This window comes from Amblyomma maculatum, chromosome 4, assembly GCF_055883805.1.
Source record: "Amblyomma maculatum isolate TAMU_Amacu chromosome 4, ASM5588380v1, whole genome shotgun sequence".
Classification (NCBI taxonomy): domain Eukaryota; kingdom Metazoa; phylum Arthropoda; class Arachnida; order Ixodida; family Ixodidae; genus Amblyomma; species Amblyomma maculatum.
In genome coordinates this window covers 90,720,407-90,732,016 of record NC_139347.1, presented here as the reverse complement: position 1 = coordinate 90,732,016, position 11,610 = coordinate 90,720,407, and the positions used below count along the sequence as shown (strand labels likewise).

Here is an 11,610-nt window from a genome sequence, read left to right as displayed (position 1 = left end):
CTCGACTTGCGTGGCAAGCTTAAGCCGGAAGTCAACTATACCTGTAGTGACAGAAGGGGGCGGCTGTTTGGTGCCCAGTTTTCGCTGGTTCAAGCCAGAGTAAGCGTAGAGTCAGAAGTAACAAACAAGAACAAACTTTATACACAGCAAGAGACGATACAGAGGAATACACACGATCACTTAAAATCAGAAGACGAATTTTAACTGCGACGTTTCTGAGAAAGCTGTTAGCTTTCCTTCTGTAGCCGCATGGTTGCGCTTGGGTGGATTTCAATGAGCAATTACTCCCTTATTACAAAATACACAGGTACGAGGTTCATAGAAAGGCAATGCAAAACCTGCAACTAAAGAGGCTTTACAACACTGAACAATACACGAGAGAGTCAAACAAACACCAAATTGTTCACCGGGCACTGTCGCAGACCGACGTCTGGAGAGTCACGATGTGGCCGTCCTGAAGACGAGCGCCGCTCCTTCGCAGATCTCGTAGGCTTGCCGAACAGCGGGTTGACCCCGGGAGCCGAGCAGTAGCACTAGCTAACACGCAGTAACACTATACTTCGTCTCGGAAGATATCTACAGCACTGCGAAAGGCAGAGGAGCCCTTGCAATTATGCTCCTAATTGCCTCTCCCCCCTGCTCACTATAATATAGAACTAAGCTCCTCCTGTCACCCCCGCCAATTTTGGGGGGCGAGAGGTGCGTAGGATATTGTAGTGGACCGGGGCAGAGGAGCCCTTGCAATTGTGCTCCTAAGTGCCTCTCGCCCCTGCTCACTATAATAGAGAACTGTGCTCCTCCTGTCACCCCCGCCAATTTGGGGGGCGAGAGGTGCGTAGGATATTGTAGTGCGCGTGATCCTGATTGGACCGGGGTGTCTCTGCCTTTCGCAGCTAGTGCTGCAAACATCTTGTGAGACGAAGTATAGCACTAACACTGGCTGGCTGTTCAAGAGACGCGACCTCAATAAATAGGGCGCGCCATGTCTGTCTGTTACAACGCGACAAGGCCGGCGCGCACATACACGTAACTTCGCTCTTTTAAGCGTCCTTTCTTCCTCCCGCTGAGCCGCGCGTCGTCATTGGCTAGGCGCGGCCGAAACGTCTGGAGAGGACGAGTACCTTCCGGCTGGGTGAGTCACCGTTGCCGCCGAGTGATGAGGAGGAGGGTGATGCCGATGCAGGCAAGGCTACGCGCTCTCTTCGCGAGGAAAAGGAGACGCTTCTACAATGTGCTAGAATTTGCTATGAAGACGCCGCGCGGGCTCCCTTCGCGCTTACCTAATATGTGCGCTGATTTCGTGACATTATATATGGGGACAGGGTCAAGCTCGGGCTCAGAAATTCCGCTCGTGCATATCTATACTGCTAGGTAGCCTGCTTTTATAGAACTATTTTATTCAGCCACCTCAATGCTTTTCTTGCGTTGTATTTTGGCAACAGCCGCCGCTGTATAATTCTGCAGTTCCGAAAATGGCGATTTTTTTTCCCCTACTTCAGAAGCCTGTCTTTATCGTTCTTTGCAGCCTGGCCGAGCGGCCCTTTTTACACTTTGTAGAAGAAGCCAGACATCTAGGGCATAATTCCATTGCATCGTGCGTAAATTCTTTGTTTAACTTCACTCTCTTGCCGGCGGTATAATCGCGAGCATGGCAAACCCTCAGCGGTCAGCCTATGGTTGAAAGAAAACATTTTCATACCGCTATGAACAAATAGATGTGTCACTTTTATGACGATGCCACGTCAGGCAGGCTGGAACTAATCCAGGATTCACGCACGTCCGAACGGATCGAATCGCCTCTGAAGAGGAAGCTTTGTTCGCAGATCAGCCTGGACGACCTGCGCAAGGCGTCGGTGGTGCGCGACATGCAGCAGTACATCCTGGCCCGGCTGGACGGCGAGGAGCCCCTGCGCCAGCAGCTCGGCGCCCGAGACACGGCCGAGGCGCTCAACCAGCTGCACATCAAGAGCAACGGATGCCTGCTCTACCTCGAGCGCCTGCTGGACGGCGTCGCCCAGCGGTGGGTCACGCTGCGCGAGATCCGACACATTCCGGGCACCCTGAACGGCCTCTACCTGTGGCTCTGCCAGCGGCTCTTCCAGGTGAGCGCCCTTCCCGCATTGCCAGGGGCTACCGGGCTGTTATCACCCTTCGTTACTATGCTGCGAGATTATGCTTAAGCGCCGGAAGCGTTGTGGTGAGCCGCTCATTGCTGGAGTCGCCCAGCGCAAGTCATCGAGTCCGTACGCGGTAGCGTTAATGGCCCCGTATGGTGGTGGTGGTAGTGGTTATTTGTTGTATATACAAAAGGAAAGAAAAGATGTTTGCCAGCCCCGGTATCTGGGCGGCGGAAATAAAGGGATAGCGAGGAAAAGGTAGAGGAAATCAAAGAGGTGAGCGATAGGGAGAAAGAAAAGGGTAGGTAAAAATAAAAGAAATATATACACAATGGTACAGTATGCGGTAGTTTGCTTGAAGCCCATCCGCAAATGTCTTAGGTCACTGAGCACTCGGCACATCGGGCGGGCCTCCGCAATAGCTCTGCGTCCAGGCAAGTGTTCACAACGCACGCACTGGCGCACTGTACAAAACACTGACGGCTGTCGTAAGTCTGGCTTTGTGGGCGGAACATCGCGAGCATGTCTGTGTCAGCGGATAGGTGGCAGGCGACATGGCTGGGTGCTTATTGGTCGGCTGGTTGTGTGACGTCACGAGACCGCGTGACATTGCAGGGCCTGCCGGCTTGAGTTTTCCTTTGAGATGGGAGAGCGAGACGAGAATCGAACCGATGGAATGACATCTCGAAGCTTCAATAAAACGTTGTGCTGGGCTTAATCATACTCGGTAAGAAGATAGCGAAAAAAGATAACCACAGAAGAGATTTTATGTCGGTTCCTCTTCTGTGGTTGTCCTTTTGCGCAGTTTTCTTACCGAGTCGAAGCTTCATGTTCATATTCTTACACCAAGTATGTATGCCCTCGCACTGGTGAAAGATGATTAGCGGAAATTGGTTTTGTTTATGGGGTTTAACGCCTCAAAGCGACTCAGGCTATGAGAGAAGCCGTAGTTGAGGTTTCCGGAAATCTCGACCACCTGGGGGACCACACGGGCGCCTAGCTTTTCGCCTCCGTCGAAAAGCGGCCGCCGAGGCCGGTATTGTTCGGCGCATACGCAGTCAGCATTGCTTGTGTGGTCGCACTCTGTGCGCTTACATAAATTCGACAACGTCGTATCGAGGCGGCCAGTCACCCCGATCTTTTCTTGTGGATGCGGGAGCATCGGTTGCAACCGATTTGTCGTGCGCCCATTTCGTCTGCTATTGCGTTCCGCGACTGCAGAGTCCGTGTAGGCGTGCAGTCATTGACCTTGTGCAGTCCTCGAATCGGGATGCACGACGCCTAACTCGGCCCGCTCTTGCCGGGTTCGTCTCAGCAAAGCTATTGTGGATATATAGGGTTGTGCAAAACACCCCCGGGAGTGAGATTCAGGAAGCGAAGCGCCCTTCTTTTGTGCTCCCGCCGACTGCTTGTACAGGCATTTTGGTTGCAGCTGTGCCGCGCATGCGCATTAAGAATCCATGCGTCGCGTACGCGAATTGAAACGGCGGTGAGCGCGTGTGTCGCGGTGCATGTAGGTGCATGCGCGCGCCGATATATAGTGATCACCGCTGCAGATTCTCGGTCAGTTCGATTTGTACCTATTGTCCGAAGTGAGTGATACGGACCCAGAGATTTTTTTTTTTTTCTCTCTTTTTCATCGTGAGGGCAATGAAATTTCCACTACTTCCCGCTTAATATCGATGGCTCTGATTGGGGCCAATGTTTTTCGCCGCTTGTAACATTCACATTCAATGCTGCCCGAAGCAAAAAACGCTGCGGTGCGGCGCGGGCTAGTTGAAACCGGCGCGCGGGAACGCGTCGTTTATACTCCGCATGGCAGTGTGGTACGCCGGCGCATTCAGACGCTGGTGTATGGAGTTTAGCTGCAAAAATATTTGTTTCGGGTTCTGTGACTCAGGTCCCTGCAAGCTAACAAGATAAAAGAGCCGCCGAGGGTGATTGGTGTGCTATCTGGTGTTGTAGCAACATAAGAGAGCATGCAAACGGGTTTCTACGCTGCTGTGAAACGCTCTCAGGACCTTATGACAGTGCATGCAGTTCTTATCAGGCACGTTGACACGTTCCACACGTATATGCAAAAGGATGACATCACTGGACTAAAAGGACCTATGGAAATACAAGCGTTATATATATATATAACATCACCGAGCAGTGTGCACACAGGACACGACGCGGTCGACTGTACACAGCTTTCTTATCTACGGAGGGGGTGATATACAATATTAAGTGCTTACGTCATCATCTCTCTTTTTTTTTTTTTTTTTTTCCACTTCGATTTTCACAATGCGATCGCCGTCGCTGGAATCGTTCAGGTAGAGGAACGGATGGAAGCAAGGGAACTGAACGAAAATGAGGGTACGGTACATGCAGCGGCATTGCATTAATTTCATGTCATCCACCTGCTACGTATGACCTGCTCGCAATTTTAAAAGCACGGTTAATTTCCCCGGAAGAAAAAAAAAAAAGAAGAAGCGGTACGTAGGCAAAGCAAAAACTAGCCACGAGTTCTTATATATCTTGATTTGGAGTTTTGTAACTGGTTGGATTAAAGAGTTGGAGCGGAAAAACTGGGCTACTCATTGTAACCCAAGCAAAAGGGACAGTGCGCATATTGGCGGCTGACGTCATTCCAACGTCGGCCGCCGTGGTGACCTCTTGTCTTTGCGTCGCGGTCGAAAACCTACGCGGCTGTTTTTCCCGCCGGCGGAGCGTTCTTAACAGGGGCACGATCGAGGTCACTGGGGAGGTTTAGTAGAGGCGTAATGATAATAGTTATGTAGGCGCGAGTGGAATGTCGACTTGCGGTATTTATATGGCGCGCGAATGACAGCTTCGCTGCGCAAGAATTTCTTTCTCTATGGCGCAAGTATGAAATAACTTGTGCTGCTAGAGGTCGCCGCACGTTGCGTTGAGGTAGAGTTATGTTGGTAGCCCGTTATACTTAGTGGCACGTGCAGCGGCAGTTTATTTTTCTTTACTTTTGGCTGCCTCACCATAGAATAGTATATGTTGGTAGCATATATGCAGTAACTCTACGTTGAGGGTTCCTTTCTTTCTTTCTTTGTGTGTGTGTGTGTGTGTGTGCGTGTGTGCGTGTATATTATAGTGAATTATAATATATATATATATATATATATATATATATATATATATATATATATAGCATGCCCACCGAAGATCTCCGGGTGGTCGAAATATTATTCCGGACAGAGGCCTAGCTCAATGAAATGAAATAAAACAGCGCAACGAACGGGACGAAACACGAAGAAAGGGAGACAAGGACACAGGCGCTGTCTCCCTTTCTTCGTGTTTTGTCCCGTTCGTTGCGCTGTTTTATTTCATTATGCAGTACCAACTAGCCCGGCATCTTGCACTTCTGGCCTAGCTCAACTTGGGCACCTCTTTCTCTTAGTCATTTCTTTCATTTCCTCTTTCCTGCTACGGTGCTGGTTCAGAGATAATTGATCACTAGCTACCTTTCCTCAAAAACCAAGCTCCACTTTCGATTTCTTAATCTCTTTAAAGCTTTTCGAATGACGTCATCGCTTTGGATACACTGCCGTGTCACCCCCTCCCCCAATTTTTCTGTATTAGGTCGGCTGCCCTACTCTAAGGAGGCAAGCTAAGCTGTGCGCGCGTTTTTATTGCTTTTCCGGTGCTAGAATCATATACGCATGCATGAGACTCCGGGCTGCAATATAACTCGATGACGCAGCGGCAAATGCCTTTCAGAGAAGTTCTCCCGGCATAATGCAACGGCGCCGACCTGTTGTCATGACGTTGCGGCCAAATGCCTCGCATAAATCGCCTTCGATGTTTTACTTCGCAGCGCGGTCGTGCGGCCGGTGAGCCAACCTGTCAGGGATTTTAACGAGAATAGTTTTTCTCCTCGGCGATTTGACCCTTCATTGCCTTTTCGGGCTGCAGCGGCGCCAGTTCTGTCGCGTGCAACCCGTGCTGCACGTCCTGCTGGCGGCGTCCCAGCCGCTCACCGCGGACGAGCTCTTCCTGTGCCTGTGGACCCGCAACCAGCTGCTGACGCGCGACGAGTTCGGCCGGCGGCTGGCGCTGCTCGCGCGGCTGCTGGTGGAGCGAGACGATGGGTGCCTGCTGCTCTTCCACCACAGCTTCGCCGAGTGGCTGCTCGACGTGAAGCACTGCACCCAGAAGTACCTCTGCCACGCAGCCGAGGGGCACGCCATGCTGGCCATGATGCAGACCCTGCGCGGGACCCAGCTTCCGCCTGCGCAGGTATACTTTTACTGGTTGTGTGATAGGGCCAACGTACTAAGACTCGTGAATCCACTGGAACAGTCATTAAACTCTGTACAGGAGCCCTTGTAGTTTCTGATCCAGAGATGAATGAGGTGCTTTGAGGCCCACCACGATATTTGTCCACTTTATTCCAGCCTGTTAAATTCTTTTTATCTGATAAACTGGTATAGTTTATTGTTATTTGTTTGCTCCAACCTATCATACTCTTTCTACCTCTCCCAGATTTTTTTTTTTTTTTCAGTTACAGCTGATAATGGTATGGACACCTCAATCCACAGCATTGACATAGCATATTCGCAGGGTGACGCGATGTAAGTGGCGGGTGTAGTGGGAATTAGATGGTAATAGGAGGGAGGTAGAGTGTAGTACAGAGAGTAGGGAGGCAAAGAGAGGCAAAGAGAGGTGCAGCACGGGCAAAGGATATTATAACTACAGCATACCAAAGAGTTGATAGGTTTTTCAGCTGCGCAACAGCATGATGGGAAGGAATGTGGCACTGTGGCAAGCGGTAAAAAATTTGGAGGGACTCTTCAACTCTCTTTAATGTGTCCCACGACAATGGTAATGGCTCTCATAATTCCCAAGTCTCCTTGTAAATCCTTTTCACATACATAGACTTTGCTGCTCTCCTGATTAGCAACCCCTTAGTTCCTTCATCTAGTATCTCACACATACTCTTTATCACATAGTCATATGTGAAGGCCACCCAACATAGATATAACAACCCATTTAACTAAGCCATTTGAACGTGCATAATGTATCATCATCCCTAGGTATCATGTTTGACTCAGTATGCAAGCGTACTGGAAGGCTGATTCTGATCTCATCCTCCTACTTGAAAGGAGAGGACCAGGCAGCTGCTACCAAATGAGCCATTTCATGTGGTCATGTGACATGAGGCAACCCTATGTCCAATTAGAGCTGACCATGCCAGGCACCACCCACGAGAGCCATGCCGATGAGTTTTCTCTCACAGCCTAGATGCGGCGCCAGGTTTTCTGGGAAATAGGACTCTTAACGCTGCTGCTTTAAAAGGCTTAACATAACCCCTACCACCAGACTGGCCCATCACGTAGCATGGATAGCTCTCCAAATAGTCCAGCGTTGAAGTTGTCAACTAGAAAATTACAGACATGGCTTTGGCAAGTAGTAGCGGGCAGCTGACGTGGCCCGGGGCTCTTTAATTGACCATAAGGTTGCACGACGTCACAAGACCATGTAACACGGCTAATGTAGCAGATGCTGCCAACTCTGGCTTCGCAACTCAGATAAGAGCGTGCGGTTAATCAAACTCTCTAGGACCCTTACATTCTGAGTGATACATGCTGCCCCTAAGCCATGCAGGCACATTCGTACGTCTTGGTTAAAGCGGGGATCTGTATCTATGTCGAGTGGTCTGTCAGATGAAAATGCAGCTTACAACTGTATGCTAAAGAGCATGTGGGATGTTATAGATGTATGGGATCAGAGGTTCATTGAGGGGCAAAGTGTATGTATGTGAACGAGAGCTGTGAACAGAGCCATTAACGCTTTTGCATCATGTCCTTAAAGATGGAACTTGAGTGTCCCTTCGCCACCCCCACCCTCATTCCCATTTTTTGTTTTTTCACAGCAACAGCTGTTATGTTAATAATGCAAAAACTTAGAGGACATTCAAGCTCCACCTGTAAGGATATGACCTAACAGCAGTAATGGCTTTCCTTGCATATCCTCATTCGCGTAGTGCACTTTGCTACTCACTTAATCACTAGTTTCTTAATTTGTGCCTCTGTTATCTCACACACACTCATTAGCATACAGTCATAAGCTGCCACACTATGTGAAATCCCCAGTTTAATTAAGCCTTACAGATGTGTCTTGTGTTGCCTAGGAGCAGTATGTCTAAGCTACAGCCTGAGAGTGTTTGGTTCCACTGTAACACTCTCTTTCATCTCAAAGAAGCCCAAGTTGGCAATTGCTGCCAACTCGGCTATGTTGCGTTGTCACGTGATGTCACACAGCCTGCTGACCAGTCACCTGCCATCTACTACCATTCGGAGGCTTACTCATGGTTTTTCACTGACAGTGCCGACAACACCAGTTTTGTTTTATAGAACAGGGCTAACCTCATCACATTAGAATGCTGCCATTACACAACAGGAGGGAATTGGAGGGTTGTAGGAGAGTAGAGGAGTAAAAGTGTGTCTGCCACCACCCTTTTTTTCTCACTAGCGTGAGTGATACCATTGAGGGTAGGAGAGTGCATAGTGTGGCAATGATGTGTGGCAGTAAACTGCAGTGTAGGGCAGCAAGGAGAAAGTGAGAGGGTATCTGCATAGTAGAGTCACAGTAGCAGAAGTCGAGGGACACAGCACACAGGGTGGACATTTGCTACTACGATGCGGAGGGTGCGAGGGGATTATGTTGCGGCATGACGCAAAAGGGCGCAGCGTAGCAGCAGTTGCTGCTCTTACATTATGCAGCATATCGTAAACAATTGTCAGTTTTCTTTTTATTAGTTAGTGATTCCTCCATTTTCTCTGTCGCTTTCCCTGTAAATATGCGAGATGCTGCACTGTCCTTCAGGAATGTCTTGTGGGTTAGCATGACACTTGGCGTAGAGGCATGCTAGATGAATGTGCCTCATAATGTGCAGCAGCATAAGGTAGTTACCTAAAGTTATGAAATTTCAAGTTTTTAGGCTGAAGCACATTTTCTTCTTATTCTGAGGTAGTGCATTAAACAAGATGTGAGAAAAATGGTGACATTCACTGTGTGTTTATTTGTAAAAAGCACACACATTCCTCTAGTTTTGTGGGTATGTGCTGAAACACTTCGTGCAAAGCTCGACCAAATCGACTTTTGCCGACGGTGTGCGTAGCCGTCTGAAAATAGGAGGCAGGTACGAAGTGCAGTGTACATTTGATTCTTCCACAGTTTGTCATGCCATACATCAGACTTATCAGTCACGAGCCCCGTCACTCCTATCAGCAGACCCTGACAGCATAATCAACACCAGACACACTCTTTTAATTATGCTGCCAGTATAGGACTCGTATCTGGTGTTTATTTTTACTCCTGCTCATCACTGACAGCTGTGCATTATATGTTTCGCATTATAGGTTCAGGACCTGGCCCACCACCTGCTGCGCCTGCCCCCCTGTGAGGCCATTGAGCCTTTTCATCTGCCCTTGTGGCTGCTGTACTCAGGTGTGCCTCTGGAGTGGGCCTTTTGTCCAACAGTGGGCAGTGTGGTTATACCAAGGGACCCAGCCGTGCTCAGGTGGGGTTTTTCTTCAATCCTGTCAGCAATTTTATCAGCCGCCTTCTAAGATACTGTCTTTTGAATTTACCAGGGCTCTCATCAGCGAGAATATATTGTCAACCATCATCTTATCCCGCTGCCAGCTGTCTGCACAAAATATATTACTGTCATAATTATTAATATTGTCATTATCATTGTTGCTTGAGCCGACATGGGATCATACTTCTCTTCTACCAAGTTGGAAGTGGTAGTTTTTATAGTTTGTTTGCTTTAGATGATGTAAAATTTGTATGTTCGCATTCTTTTATAAATGCAGGGCTGTTTTGTTTATATGCATGTGAACGACTACTCCTCTTTGCTTGTGTGTGCCCCTGGCATTATATTTATGTGCCAAGTGGAAAGGAATTGCTCGCATCAGTCTTATTTTCACCGATAGAAATTTGCTAATTTTGGAAAGTAAACATTGATTCACAGATGATTTGCAGGGATCATTATTTCCAATACAATTTTAAAAGTTATAGTTGGCTTCTGCTGAAATGTGCTCAGCTTCAACTGAAATAAATGATTTCAGCTTTCCAGTAACATAAATTTCTGCAGATTACAAAAGTATGTAGTCCGTATTTGTGTCTGCGGTGTTAAAGGTTGCGCACAGCAAGCAGTAGTGCCGTTACAGATAGCAAATAAATAAAAATAAACTTGGTCACTGTGTTTACTAGTACCATAAAAAGCACTCTCAGGTCAATGCGCCACTGATGGTAGTATTTTGTGCAAAAAATTGTAATATAGTATTATTCTTATTCACCTTTTTCTTTTCTGACCGAGTCCCTTGGTTGTGCCAAGTCATTGCTTGCGTAGTTGGCTACAGCTTAACTTCGCAGTAGCTGCCATGCACAGTTACTCCTTGGCCAGAAGTCGTCACCTGTTAAAGCTTTTCTTGTTACCTGAACGAAAAGATAACCATGAATTTCAATGCCTCTGGCCTGTTTAGTGGTCAAATATAAAAAAATTGCAGAGGAATGCACACACCACATACCATGGCCAATAGTTAGTTAACTACAGTTTTTTTGTATCCTGCCATAGCCACAATGTCAGTCTTATATGCCAATATTGAGAAAAATATAAGAATGGAAGAGCTATGGAACTGCTACATGAAGAAGCATTTCTGATGTCTTTCCTCGCTTGCTTGCTTACGAATGACATGAGCATAGTTATAATTTGTTACTTGTTTTTTTGTCACCGTGTGTATTACGTTCCTACTCCTTGTGTTGAAACCTGCGCACTTTTGCTTTATTATGTGTGTATCTGTGCCAGGTATGTGCTGCAGTTGACTCATTGTAATCTCTTGTAAGGAACTTTAAGTGTGATTTTCAGTGTTTGTAGCTGTAATTATTAAGGTTTCTTGTGTTCTATCATTGTGAAGGAGCAACAGAATGGGAGGGGTGGGGAGCAAACTCCCATGGGGTCGTTGCTTTTGCTGGAGAACATTTTCATTTGACGTTGGACTTTTTTTTTTCCATCAGTATAAAGCGGCTGTCAGCCTGAAATAGGGCCCACAAACAAGGGCTTATTGCAAGACATCGTTAGTTGCTTTAGCTTTAACGGAAAGGAAACATTTCAACGTTGTTTCCTAAAATATTTGCTATCTTTTCGACTGTCCCTTAGCTTTTGTAAGGCCTGGGACGTTTTATATTTTATCCCTTTACCTTGTCTCACCATACTTCTTGTCCCATATTTTTGTGCAAGTTGAGACCTTTGGTAAGCATGAAAGGCTTTTAGCTCCCATAGTCAGCGGGCTGCAGGTGACTTTGGCACTCGAGTGGAGGAAGAATATAGTGGTAAACCAAAAGGGGGAACCTAAACTTTGTCAAAACTTTTCGTCTGCTGGGGGCACCAGATGGCAAGAGAGTTAGGAAGCATCTTTTGGAACTGGATCACTTTGCAAGTTATATTCCAGAGCAGAAGATTGCTGGA

At 47.6% G+C, this 11,610-nt stretch overlaps 1 protein-coding gene across 1 annotated transcript in view; it reads left to right on the top strand.

Annotated features, from left to right (window-relative positions):
* Positions 1–11,610, top strand: part of LOC146191639 (uncharacterized) — a 79,254-nt gene that overhangs the window by 47,056 nt on the left and 20,588 nt on the right. Inside the window, exons 4-6 of the mRNA XM_084602159.1 lie at positions 1,824–2,102; positions 6,048–6,371; positions 9,497–9,657. Coding sequence (XP_084458285.1) covers positions 1,824–2,102; positions 6,048–6,371; positions 9,497–9,657 — 764 coding nt within the window. The remainder of the gene's footprint in view (positions 1–1,823; positions 2,103–6,047; positions 6,372–9,496; positions 9,658–11,610) is intronic.